General features: G+C 48.5%; 1 protein-coding gene across 1 annotated transcript in view; it reads right to left on the reverse strand.

Moving 5' to 3' along the window:
• ABHD3 (abhydrolase domain containing 3, phospholipase) overlaps positions 1-13916 on the reverse strand; it is a 46600-nt gene extending 32684 nt beyond the window's left edge. The window contains exons 1-3 of the mRNA XM_038766577.1: positions 13755-13916; positions 7105-7268; positions 4127-4309 (exon numbers count right to left, since the gene is read on the reverse strand). Of these exons, the coding sequence (XP_038622505.1) occupies positions 4127-4309; positions 7105-7268; positions 13755-13916 (509 nt within the window). The remainder of the gene's footprint in view (positions 1-4126; positions 4310-7104; positions 7269-13754) is intronic.
• Between the last annotated feature and the right edge of the window lie 323 nt (positions 13917-14239).

The following is a 14239-nucleotide window of genomic DNA, read 5'->3' on the forward strand; positions in this document are numbered from 1 at the left end:
GTCTCCCTGACATCAGCCTCTACTGCAGTCTGCCGTTCGGATCATCTTTCTAAAATGCTGTTCTCCGCTCCTTAAAATCCTCCGATGGGTATCCCTTCGTCTTTGAATCAAACAGGAACTTCTGAACATTGGCTTACCTTTCTATGCTCTTCTACCACACCGCGGCTTTTGCTCCATGCTCCTCTCAAAGTCACCTTCTTTCTGTGCCTCTTCTTTAACCTCCCACCTCTAACCCCTGGCTTCTGCTTGGAACCCTCCCCCCCTCTTCAAATTCACCTGATGGTAGCTCTTCCCGCACTTGGGCAAGTCACTTAATTTCTCTGTGCCTCAGTTTCCTCATCTGTAAAATGAGGATTAAATGTTGGTCTCCCTCCCCTTTCGACTGTGAGCGCCTTGTGGGTCAGGGATTGAGTCCGGTCTGGTGTCTCAGTGTTTCACAACTCAACTATTATTAGCTAAACTGCTTCTAGCATTCATTCATTCAGTTGTATTGATTGAGCGCTTACTGCGTGCAGAGCACTGTATTAAGCGCTTGGGAAGTACAATTCGGCAACAGCGATGGTGAGAGGCCAACATCGTCACTGTCACCAGTGGAGAAGGAATGTATCTGTTTAGTGTTGTATTGTACTCTCCCAAATGCTTAGCACAGTGCTCTACGCACAGTAAATGCTCTGAGGGGAGGGAGAATAGGTATGTCATCCCCCTTTCACAGTTGAGGAAACTGAGGCTTAGTACTTTTACTTAGTAAAAAAGCACTTAGTACAGTGCTCTGCACACAGTAAGAGGTCAATAAATACGATTAAATGAATGAATGAATGAGGCACAGAAGCTAAGTGATTTGCCCAAGGTCACAAGGAACTGGGATAAGATCCTAAGTCCTAGGGCTTTGCCGTGTCCTAAATCAATCAATCGTATTTATTGAGCGCTTACTGTGTGCAGAACACTGTACTAAGCGCTTGGGAAGGACAAGTTGGCAACATATAGAGACGGTCCCTACCCAACAGTGGGCTCACAGTCTAGAGCTTAGTACAGTGCAAGCGCTCAATAAATACGATTGATGATTGATGATAGAAGCCAAAGGACTTTTTTTTTTGTCTTGGAAGTTAGTTTGGGCCTCACGAGGAACAGAAACTTCAGATACGTGAAGAATACAAGGTATTCCGGACTTTCTGGGCACACCATGATAAAAACTGATAAATCACCTTCTGAAACCCTTGTCAACTCAGCTGTTGGACTGACGCTGTTCTGGACGAGATAAAAGTGAGCGTGCCGAGCGAGACAGGGCCAGAAGGAATGTTGGCGTCACTAAAGTTTCGGAGACATTATCCCAAAAACAGGCAAAGTCATACGACTTGGGGAATAAAATGCCCATCTTCCACCTCAAGAGCGTGGATTAATTTTAGCGTCTGTCCGCCTGCTAGACTGTAAACTCCTTGGGGGCAAGGCCCCTGTCTACCTACTGTATTGTGCTCTCCCAATAGAGTTGCAGCTGCCTCTTCCCTTTTACCGATTGAACCCAGGTCAAATCCGTGAAGATTCTCAAATCCATGAGAAGCAGCGTGGCTCAGTGGCAAGAGCCTGGGCTTTGGAGTCAGAGGTCATGGGTTCAAATCCCACTTCTGCCAATTGTCAGCTGTGCGACTTTGGGCAAGTCACTTAACTTCTCTGTGCCTCAGCTACCTCCTCTGTAAAATGGGGATGAAGACTGTAAGCCCCATTTGGGACAATCTGATCACCTTGTATCCTCCCCAGCGCTTAGAACAGTGCTTTGCGCATAGTAAGCACTTAACCAATGCCATCATTATTATTATTCATTGCTCCTGAATTTACACCCTTTATTCACCCCTCCCTCAGCCCCACAGAACTCACGTACATTTCCGTAATGTATTTATTTATTTGGTTTTGTTCTCTGTCTTGGTTTTGTTCTCTGTCTCCCCCTTTTAGACCGTGAGCCCACTGTTGGGTAGGGACCGTCTCTAGATGTTGCCAATTCGTACTTCCCAAGCGCTTCGTGCAGTGCTCTGCACATAGTAAGCGCTCAATAAATACGATTGATGATGATGATGATGATGATGAAGGCCCTGGGAGGAGCTGGGTGGGGTGCCCACGGTTTATCCCGGAGGAAATCATTTGTCATTTGGGTGTGGTGCAGGGCAGCCGAAAGTCATGAAGGGACAAAAGGGCAAAGTAAAAGCAGCAATGCCCTCTTGGAAGTCACTGGGACAAAGGCAAACAGGCTGACCCTGGGGCATGACAACACCCAGATGAAAGAGGCGCATTCTTGTGCCGTGATTAAGCTCGTGGTTGAACCTGAATCAATCAATGTCGTATTTATTGAGCGCTTAGAGCACTGTACTAAGCGCTTGGCAACGTAGAGAGCCGGTCCCTACCCAACGGTGGGCTCACAGTCTAGAAACGGCGGGATGGGAAGGTTGGCTCCATGAACAAACAGGCTCTCCTCGTGGGTCGCACCGAAGGATCTGGGTTCTAATCCCAGCTCTGCCACTTCATCATCAATCGTATTTATTGAGCGCTTACTATGTGCAGAGCACTGTACTAAGTGCTTGGGAAGTACAAATTGGCAACATATAGAGACAGTCCCTACCCAACAGTGGGCTCACAGTCTAAAAGGCGCACTTGTCTGCTGCGTGACCTTGGCAAGTCATTTCGCTGCTCTGTGCCTCAGCTCCTTCATCGTCAGAGAAGCGGCGTGGCTCACTGCTTGGCTCAGTGGCTCAGCACAGCATGGCTCAGTGGAAAGAGCCCGGGCTTTGGGGTCAGAGGTCACGGGTTCAAATCCCAGCTCTGGCAATTGTCAGCTGTGTGACTTTGGGCGGGTCACTTCACTTCTCTGGGCCTCAATCAATCAATCGTATTTGTTGAGCGCTTACTGTGTGCAGAGCACTGGACTAAGCGCTTGGGAAGTACAAGTTGGCAGCATCTAGAGACAGTCCCTACCCAACAGTGGGCTCACAGTCTAGAAGGGGGAGACAGAGAACAAAACCAAACATATTAACAAAATAAAATAAATAGAATAGATATTTACAAGTAAAATAAATAAATAGAGTAATAAATATGTACAAACATATATACAGGTGCTGTGGGGAAAGGAAGGAGGTAAGGCGGGGGGGTGGAGAGGGAGACGAGGGGGAGAGGAAGGAGGGGGCTGAGTGTGGGAAGGCCTCCTGGAGGAGGTGAGCTCTCAGCAGGGCCTTGAAGGGAGGAAGAGAACTAGCTTGGCGGATGGGCAGAGGGAGGCCATTCCAGGCCAGGGGGATGGCGTGGGCCTAGGGTCGACGGCGGGACAGGCGAGAATGAGGCACGGTGAGGAGATTAGCGGCAGAGGAGCGGAGGGTGCGGGCTGGGCTGAAGGTGACTGCACTAAGCTATTTTTTCCTTCCAGACAGCTATCATTTTGGTCCTGTTAGATCTTCCAAAAAGCATTTGCTCTAAGTGGACTGGGCCTTTTTTTCAATGGTGATGGTGTTTTCCATTCCTGTTTTGTTACAAACCGTCCCGCGGCCCTTGCCTCAGTGTGTTGGTTCTGGTTGCAGAGCGGGCATCGGGCCTTCTGGGCAGAGAAAGACACGTGGGCTGCCGCTGCTGCAGCTGCTGCTGCGTGTCTCGGTGTTCAGAAAACGGGGATTAAGACTGTGAGCCCCCACCCCGTGGGACAACCTGATCACCTTGTAACCTCCCCAGCGCTTAGAACAGTGCTTTGCACATAGTAAGCGCTTAATAAATGCCATTACCAGCGCTTAGAACAGTGCTTTGCACATAGTAAGCGCTTAATAAATGCCATCATCATCATCTGGAAAATAGGGATTGAAACTGTGAACCCCATGCAGGGCAGGGACTGCAGGATTAAGACTGTGAACCCCATGTAGGCTGTGGACGGCGTCCAACCTGATTATCTTATGTCTACCCCAGCGCATAATACAGTGACTGGCATGTAGTAAGCGCTTAAAGACCATTAAAAAAAAAAAGTGGGGAGTCTGGTTCTCCCCCCATTTGCCCTCCACTCGGCCGGGAAGCTTGAGCTGTGGAACAGATAACGGTCAAAGCTAGTAAACGAATATGTGTTTTCGGTAGTCAGAGGCGCAAGGAAAACGCCCAAGGTACCTACCTGTATCCCAGTTCCTCACTGAGTTGGATCATATGAAGGATGTAGGATTCTTTGCTCGTTCCGGTGAGGCCAGGCAGCAACAGGACGGTGGGTCTGGTGCTGGCATCCGAAAAACTCGCGCTGCTCTCGTTATCAAACCAGTCCAGAGAAATCTGTCCTCCGTCGCTGGTTTTAATAAGCTCACTGAAAGGAATAATTCAAAAAGGTGAAAATAGTCTTCGTTTTCTTAAAAAGCAGCCCAGATACTGCACGATACAGCATCTTTTCGTTTTTAATGAGGCAGGGTCTCGATTTTAGAAATCACACGGCTGCAGCGTTACTGTACTTCCAAAATGATCGCGCTTCTCTTTAGCCGAGTGAAATGTCATCTAAAGAGTGTCTTTCTTCCCCATGAGGGCTGTAAGAATCTATCGCTTAAAATCTATACACGTTTTCGGCTCCCTGAGAGGAAAGGTGACAATAACGACGATCACGATTACGGGAATGATGATGATGAATGATGCTTGGGAGGAAATTTCCTAACTCCCCGTGGAGACTCTGCACCCATGCCACCATCACTACTCCTGGAAAGCCAAATGAAACACAAAAACACAAAATACTCCTGGAAACCCAAATCAAACACACACAAAAAATTACCGCTCACTGCCAGATGCTACAATAACACCTTGTTATTGTAGCCACGAGTGGTTCTGGGGAGTCCGGGAAGTAACAGTGGCTGGAGGAAGCCCCCCACTCTCCAGGCTGAGCCACCCTACTTAGGAATATGTGACTCCCGGCTGGAAAAAGTGCCTGATTGTCCGTTCGTGGACACAAGGTGGGAGAGACCGCTTTGGGGGCATAACCCCAGACAGGGATGTCTCCCACTCACCATCAGAGTCGCCTAGAACACAAATGGCATTTTGAAATGAAACGACTTCCCCAAGGTCACACAGCCGAGAAGCGGCACAGCCGGGATTTGAATCCAGGTCCCCTCCGATTCCCCAGATCCGTGCTAGATAACGCTGCTTCTCAGTTCTGTGTGTGGGTGTGAGTGGAAATGGATATGGGAAGTACATTCTTTCCTAAGGAAAGTGCTTTCCAAGCACTTGATATATTTTACCTCCCGGGAAGATCGCGGGGAGGCGAGCGGATGGGAAAGCGCGTTGCTGGGAGATGGGCCGTGATGACAAAACTGCTCGCCGGGGCCTGGGGAATAGGACAAGATACGCTTCCTCTCCTACTCCTGCTAGGTTTATCGTTCATTCAATCGTCTTTATTGCGTGCAGAGTGCTGTACTAAGCGCTTGGGAAGTACAAGTCGGCAGCGTATAGAGACGGTCCCTACCCAACAACGGGCTGACAGTCTAGAAGGGGGAGACAGACCCCGAAGCGAAACAGGCTGCTTCTCAATGGAAAAAAAACCAAGTTTTCTGAATAGTTTAAAGTATCTTTCGCGTAGCATCTATAGGCTCACTAGGTTCCAAAACAAACAGTTCAAATTCCAGGATGACTCAGGGAAATTAATAGGCACCATTTAAATCTCCAGGCTACTGAGACATTCCGGACTATGGCTTTAGATGCAGAAGGTCATTACTAGTGAACACCCATCTCCTTATCGATAGGAAAGTCATTCATTCATAAAGAAATAATTAACTGTCCTAAGTACGAAGAGTAATAATAATAATAATAAGGATGGTATTTGTTAAGCGCTTACTATTCATTCATTCAATCGTATTTATTGAGCGCTTACTGTGTGCAGATCACTGCGCTAAGCGCTTGGGTAGGAACTGTCTCTATGTGTTGCCGACTTGTACTTCCCAAGCGCTTAGTACAGTGCTCTGTACACGGTAAGCGCTCAATAAATACAATTGATTGATTGATTGACAAGTTGGCAACATAAAGAGACGGTCCCTACCCAACAGCGGGCTCACAGTCTAGAAGCCAAAGGACTATTTTTTTTTTTGTCTTGGAAGTTAGTTTGGGCCTCACGAGGAACAGAAACTTCAGATATGAGAAGAATGCAAGGTATTCCGGACTTTCTGGGCACACAATGATAAAAACTGATAAATCGCCTTCCGAAACCCTTGTCAACTCAGCTGTTGGACTGATGCCGTTCTGGACGAAATAAAAGGGAGCGTCCGGGGAATCGGAGGGGACCTGGATTCTAATCCCGGCCCTGCCGCTTCTCTGCTGCGTGACCTTGGGGAAGTCGTTTCATTTCAGAAGGCCATTTGCGTTCTAGGTGACTTTGATGGCGAGCAAGACAGGGCCAGAATGAATGTTGGCGTCACTAAAATTTCTGAGACGTTATCCAAAAGCAGGCAAAATTATATGACTTGGGGATTAAAATGCCTGTCTTCCACCTCAGGAGCTGATGCTCGGGCCCCGAGCTTACCTCCCCCCGCCTCTCTTTAGCGCGGTTTCGCCTGGGACTCTGCACCTCCCTGAAGGACTTGGGTTTCCTAGAGGCACCACCGCTATTTATTTTATTTTGTTTATTTTATTTTATTTATTTATTTTATTCTATTTTGTTTATTTTATTTTTGTTTACGTTTGGTTTTGTTCTCTGTCTCCCCCTTTTAGACTGTGAGCCCGCTGTTGGGTAGGGACCGTCTCTAGATGTTGCCGACTTGTACTTCCCAAGCGCCTAGTGCGGTGCTGTGCACAAAGTAAGCTCTCAATAAATACGATTGATTGAAGGAAGGGAGAAACCGAAACCACCTCCGATCCCCGGCGTCCAAGCGACGGTCCAGGGGATAAATCGTCCCCGTGCCATCCTGCTTAGTACAGTGCTCTGCACATAGTAAGCGCTCAATAAATATGATTGAATGAATGATTGAATCCTGCTGCTGCCGCCTCCGCTCTGGGGCCTGGTTCCTTCCCTCTCCATCACCGACCTACCTCTTCTCTGATGCCACCGACAGAGTCCGGTGGCCTAGCCCTTGGCGGGCGGCCCGCTGCGTGAGGGGGACCGAGGGGGACGGCGAGGGGGTCACTTACTTCCTGTACAGGACCTGAGGCTTGGCGGTGATGAAGGGTCTTAATAAGGTTTGCCCCCGGCTCTCCCAGCACCACACCGTGGGGTAATAGGTCTCGCTCACCACGGGGCAGTGGTCCTGAAGGAAGCGGCCGAAGCTCTCGCCCCCCGTCACCAGCTGCGGCTTCTGGGAAGAGCCAAGAGCGGGGAGGGGATGGATGAAGTATCGATTTTGGTCCCCAGCCGTCCTCGTGATGTGCAGGGGTCTTCCCTTGCTCCCTCAAATGGGCCTCAGACATCTCTGGGAAGCTCCTTTCCCTCCCGCCCCCCTGTCCCGGGGCCGTCGGAGCCCCTCACTGCCTGTCAGGCTCCCCGTAAAGATTCCAGACCGTCCTCCGGTCGGAATACGATTGATGATGATGATGACTCTATTTATTCTCCTTGTACATATCTATTCTATTTATTTTATTTTGTTAGTATGTTTGGTGTTGTTCTCCGTCTCCCCCTTTTAGACTGCGAGCCCACTGTTGGGTAGGGACTGTCTCTAGATGTTGCCAATTTGTACTACCCAAGAGCTTTGTACAGTGCTCTGCACATAGTAAGCGCTCAGTAAATACGATTGATGATGATGATGAAATTTCCCAGCAGGTGTGTGTGTATATATTGGTGGCGGGGAGATATTTCCAACATTTTAGGTAGTAGAGTCGCTCTCTGGCTTTCTCCCCCTGCTTATCATCTCCCCTCCCGGGCCCGGGCCATTAATTCCGTCCTCTGACACCGATTTCCGCAATTTCCCTGGGAAACTCCCGGTGGGGGGGAGGCGAAGGTCGGCTCCGGAAGCCAACTTCGGCAGTAATAATAATAATGGCATTTATTAAGCGCTTACTATGGGCAAAGCACTGTTCAAAGTAATAATAAAATCATCATAATGGCATTTATTAAGCGCTTACTATGTGCAAAGCGCTGGGGGACATACAAGGTGATCACGTTGTCCCAAGTGGGGCTCACAGTCTCCATCCCTATTTTACCGATGAGGTCACTGAGGCTCGGAGAATAATAATAATAATGGCATTTATTAAGCGCTTACTATGGGCAAAGCACTGTTCCAAGTAATAATAATAAAATCATCATAATGGCATTTGTTAAGCGCTTACTATGTGCAAAGCGCTGGGGGACATACAAGGTGATCACGTTGTCCCACGGGGGGCTCACAGTCTCCATCCCTATTTTACCGATGAGGTCACTGAGGCTCGGAGAATAATAACAATAATGGCATTTATTAAGCGCTTACTATGTGCAAAGCACTGTTCAAAGTAATAATAATAAAATCATCATAATGGCATTTGTTAAGCGCTTACTATGTGCAAAGCGCTGGGGGACATACAAGGTGATCACGTTGTCCCACGGGGGGCTCACAGTCTCCATCCCTATTTTACCGATGAGGTCACTGAGGCTCGGAGAATAATAATAATTATGGCATTTATTAAGCGCTTACTATGTGCAAAGCACAGTTCAAAGTAATAATAATAAAATCATCATAATGGCATTTGTTAAGCGCTTACTATGTGCAAAGCGCTGGGGGACATACAAGGTGATCACGTTGTCCCACGGGGGGCTCACAGTCTCCATCCCTATTTTACCGATGAGGTCACTGAGGCTCGGAGAATAATAACAATAATGGCATTTATTAAGCGCTTACTATGTGCAAAGCACTGTTCAAAGTAATAATAATAAAATCATCATAATGGCATTTGTTAAGCGCTTACTATGTGCAAAGCGCTGGGGGACATACAAGGTGATCACGTTGTCCCACGGGGGGCTCACAGTCTCCATCCCTATTTTACCGATGAGGTCACTGAGGCTCGGAGAATAATAATAATTATGGCATTTATTAAGCGCTTACTATGTGCAAAGCACTGTTCAAAGTAATAATAATAAAATCATCATAATGGAATTTGTTAAGCGCTTACTATGTGCAAAGCGCTGGGGGACATACAAGGTGATCACGTTGTCCCAAGTGGGGCTCACAGTCTCCATCCCTATTTTACCGATGAGGTCACTGAGGCTCGGAGAATAATAACAATAATGGCATTTATTAAGCGCTTACTATGTGCAAAGCACTGTTCAAAGTAATAATAAAAAAATCAATAATGGCATTTATTAAGCGCTTACTATGTGCAAAGTGCTGGGGGACATACAAGGTGATCACGTTGTCCCAAGTGGGGCTCACAGTTTCCATCCCCATTTTACTGGTGAGGTCACTGAGGCTCGGAGAATAATAATAATAATGGCATTTATTAAGCGCTTACTATGGGCAAAGCACTGTTCCAAGTAATAATAATAAAATCATCATAATGGCATTTATTAAGCGCTTACTATGTGCAAAGCGCTGGGGGACATACAAGGTGATCACGTTGTCCCACGGGGGGCTCACAGTCTCCATCCCTATTTTACCGATGAGGTCACTGAGGCTCGGAGAATAATAACAATAATGGCATTTATTAAGCGCTTACTATGTGCAAAGCACTGTTCAAAGTAATAATAATAAAATCATCATAATGGCATTTGTTAAGCGCTTACTATGTGCAAAGCGCTGGGGGACATACAAGGTGATCACGTTGTCCCAAGTGGGGCTCACAGTCTCCATCCCTATTTTACCGATGAGGTCACTGAGGCTCAGAGAATAATAATAATAATGGCATTTATTAAGCGCTTACTATGTGCAAAGCACTGTTCAAAGTAATAATAATAAAATCATAATAATGGCATTTATTAAGCGCTTACTATGTGCAAAGCGCTGGGGGACATACAAGGTGATCACGTTGTCCCAAGTGGGGCTCACAGTTTCCATCCCCATTTTACTGGTGAGGTCACTGAGGCTCGGAGAATAATAATAATAATGGCATTTATTAAGCGCTTACTCTGCGCAAAGCACTGTTCTAAGCGCTGGGGAGGTTACAGGGTGATCAGGTTGTCCCACGGGGGGCTCACAGTCTTCCGGAAGCAGCAAGATCTGCGGGCAGCGGGCGAGGGAGGAGGTGTAGAAGGCCACACGCACACAGGTCGGAGGGGACCGTGTGTGTCCCGGGCTTTGGAGTCAGAGGTCATGGGTTCGAATCCCGGCTCCGCCACATGTCTGCTGTGTGACCTTGGGCAAGTCACTTCACTTCTCTGAGCCTCATTTACCTCATCTGTAAAATGGGGATGAAGACTGTGAGCCCCCCGTGGAACGACTTGATCACCCTGTATCCCCCCCAGTGCTTAGAACAGTGCTCTGCACATAGTAAGCGCTTAACAAATGCCATTATTATTATTATGATGATGATGTGCGTGGGGGTCTGCCCGGAGTTGCTGCTCCCCCACAAAGGCATCTGGGAAGGGTGTCAGGGCAGCGTGGCTCAGTGGCAAGAGCCCGGGCTTGGGAGTTAGAGGTCACGGGTTCTAATCCCGCTTCCCCCCCGCCATGTCGGCTGTGTGACCTTGGGCAAGTCACTCGTGGCTCAGTGGCAAGAGCCCGGGCTTTGGAGTCGGAGGTCACGGTTTCAAATCCCGGCTCTGCCAAATTGCCAGCTGTGTGACTTTGAGCAAGTCACTTCACTTCCCTGGGCCTCAGTTCCCTCATCTGTCAAATGGGGACTGAGACTGTGAGCCCCCCGTGGGACAACCTGATCACCTTGTAACCTCCCCAGCGCTTAGAACAGTGCTTTGCACATAGTAAGCGCTTACTAAATGCCATTATTATTATTATTCTCTGAGCCTCAGTGACCTCATCTGTAAAATGGGGATGGAGACTGTGAGCCCCACGTGGGACAACCTGATCACCTTGTATGTCCCCCCAGCGCTTAGAACAGTGCTTTGCAAAATGCCATCATTATTATTATTATTATTATTCTGAGCCTCAGTGACCTCATCTGTAAAATGGGGATGCAGACTGTGAGCCCCACATGGGACAACCTGATCACCTTGTATCCCCCCAGTGCTTAAAACAGTGCTTTGCACATAGTAAGCACTTAACAAATACCATTATTATTATTATTATTGTTATTATTCTGAGCCTCAGTTCCCTCATCTGTCAAATGGGGATGGAGACTGTGAGCCCCACGTGGGACAACGTGATCACCTTATATGTCCCCCAGCGCTTAGAACAGTGCTTTGCACATTCATTCATTCAATCGTATTTATTGAGCGCTTACTGTGTGCAGAGCACTGTACTAAGCGCTTGGGAAGTACAAGTTGGCAACATATAGAGACGGTCCCTACCCAACAGTGGGCTCACAGTCTAGAAGGGGGAGACCACCTGACCACCTTGCATCCCCCCAGCCCTTGGGACAGTGCTTTGCACATAGTAAGCGCTTAATAAATGCCATTATTATTATTATTATTTTGAGCCTCAGTGACCTCATCTGTCAAATGGGGATGGAGACTGCGAGCCCCCCGTGGGCCAACCTGATCACCTTGTATGTCCCCCAGCGCTTAGGACAGTGCTTGGCACACAGTAAGCGCTTAACAAATGCCATTATTACTATTATTATTTTGAGCCTCAGTGACCTCATCTGTCAAATGGGGTGGAGACTGCGAGCCCCCCGTGGGACAACGCGATCACCTTGTATGTCCCCCAGAGCTTAGGACGGTGCTTTGCACCTAGTAAGCGCTTAATAAATGCCATTGTTATTATTATTCTCCGAGCCTCATCTGTAAAATGGGGTGGAGACTGTGAGCCCCCCGTGGGATAACCTAATCACCTTGTATGTCCCCCAGCCCTTAGGACAGTGCTTTGCACATAGTAAGCGCTTAACAAATGCCATCATTATTATTATTTTGAGCCTCAGTGACCTCATCTGTCAAATGGGGATGGAGACTGTGAGCTTCCCGTGGGCCAACCTGATCACCTTGTATGTCCCCCAGCGCTTAGGACGGTGCTTGGCACATAGTAAGCGCTTAACAAATGCCATTATTACTATTATTATTTTGAGCCTCAGTGACCTCATCTGTCAAATGGGGATGGAGACTTTGAGCCCCACGTGGGACAACGCGATCACCTTGTATGTCCCCCAGTGCTTAGGACGGTGCTTTGCACATAGTAAGTGCTTAATAAATGCCACTGTTGTTATTATTCTCTGAGCCTCATCTGTAAAATGGGGATAGAGACTGCGAGCCCCCCGTGGGCCAACCTGATCACCTTGTATGTCCCCCAGCGCTTAGGACAGTGCTTGGCACATAGTAAGCGCTTAACAAATGCCATCATTATTATTATTATTTTGAGCCTCAGTGACCTCATCTGTCAAATGGGGATGGAGACTTAGAGCCCCACGTGGGACAACGCGATCACCTTGTATGTCCCCCAGCGCTTAGGACGGTGCTTGGCACATAGTAAGCGCTTAACAAATGCCATTATTACTATTATTATTTTGAGCCTCAGTGACCTCATCTGTCAAATGGGGATGGAGACTGCGAGCCCCACGTGGGACAACGCGATCACCTTGTATGTCCCCCAGTGCTTAGGACGGTGCTTTGCACATAGTAAGTGCTTAATAAATGCCACTGTTGTTATTATTCTCTGAGCCTCATCTGTAAAATGGGGATAGAGACTGCGAGCCCCACGGGGGATAACCTGATCACCTTGTATGTCCCCCAGCGCTTAGGACGGTGCTTGGCACATAGTAAGCGCTTAACAAATGCCATTATTACTATTATTATTTTGAGCCTCAGTGACCTCATCTGTCAAATGGGGATGGAGACTGCGAGCCCCCCGTGGGCCAACCTGATCACCTTGTATGTCCCCCAGCGCTTAGGACAGTGCTTGGCACACAGTAAGCGCTTAACAAATGCCATTATTACTATTATTATTTTGAGCCTCAGTGACCTCATCTGTCAAATGGGGTGGAGACTGCGAGCCCCCCGTGGGACAACGCGATCACCTTGTATGTCCCCCAGAGCTTAGGACGGTGCTTTGCACCTAGTAAGCGCTTAATAAATGCCATTGTTATTATTATTCTCCGAGCCTCATCTGTAAAATGGGGTGGAGACTGTGAGCCCCCCGTGGGATAACCTAATCACCTTGTATGTCCCCCAGCCCTTAGGACAGTGCTTTGCACATAGTAAGCGCTTAACAAATGCCATCATTATTATTATTTTGAGCCTCAGTGACCTCATCTGTCAAATGGGGATGGAGACTGTGAGCTTCCCGTGGGCCAACCTGATCACCTTGTATGTCCCCCAGCGCTTAGGACGGTGCTTGGCACATAGTAAGCGCTTAACAAATAGACGAATAAACAAACAGTCTTTTAGACTGTGAGCCCTTTAGACTGTGAGCCCACTGTTGGGTAGGGACTGTCTCTATGTGTTGCCGATTTGTACTTCCCAAGCGCTTAGTACAGCGCTCTGCACATAGTAAGCGCTCAATAAATACGATTGATGATTAACAAATGCCATCATTATTATTATTATTCTGAGCCTCAGTGACCTCACCTGTCAAATGGGGATGGAGACTGTGAGCCCCCCGTGGGCCAACGCGATCACCTTGTATGTCCCCCAGCGCTTAGGACGGTGCTCGGCACATAGTAAGCGCTTAACAGATGCGCTTCCTATTATAATAATTAATTATTATTATAATTAATCTATAATAATAATTCCTATTATTATTCTCCCTCCCCCCCTCCAGCCCGGCTCTCACCTTGGCGACGCTGCTCAGGTAGTAGCAGGCGTAGGCGCCGCTGAAGCCCAGCACCAGGGCCAAGCCCAGGGCGGCCCCCAAGGAGCCCACCCGGACTTGGTGGTCCAGGTAGAGGGAGAGCTCCCGGGACAGCATCCGCAGGTCCAGGGCGAGCAGCTGCATCCTGGACGACGGGATGAGACCCCCCTGCTTCCAGGGAAAAGGAGGAGGGAAAGGCGGGATGGAGCCAGGAGGGGCGGGGAGAAGGGAGGAGGCTCCTCCTTGGTAGCCCAGTCACCGAAGCTTCCAGAGGGGCTGGGCCAGTCTCAGCCCCGGGCCCCAGGTGACCCCCCACAACCAGAGAATAATAACCAATCAATCAATCAATCCATCCATCGAGCGCTTACTGTGTGCAGAACACTGGACTAAGCGCTGGGGAAGTCCAAGTCGGCCACATCTGGAGCCGGTCCCTCCCTGACAGCGGGCTCCCAGTCTAGAAGGGGGAG

This window comes from Tachyglossus aculeatus, chromosome 25 (genome assembly GCF_015852505.1).
Source record: "Tachyglossus aculeatus isolate mTacAcu1 chromosome 25, mTacAcu1.pri, whole genome shotgun sequence".
Lineage (NCBI taxonomy): Eukaryota > Metazoa > Chordata > Mammalia > Monotremata > Tachyglossidae > Tachyglossus > Tachyglossus aculeatus.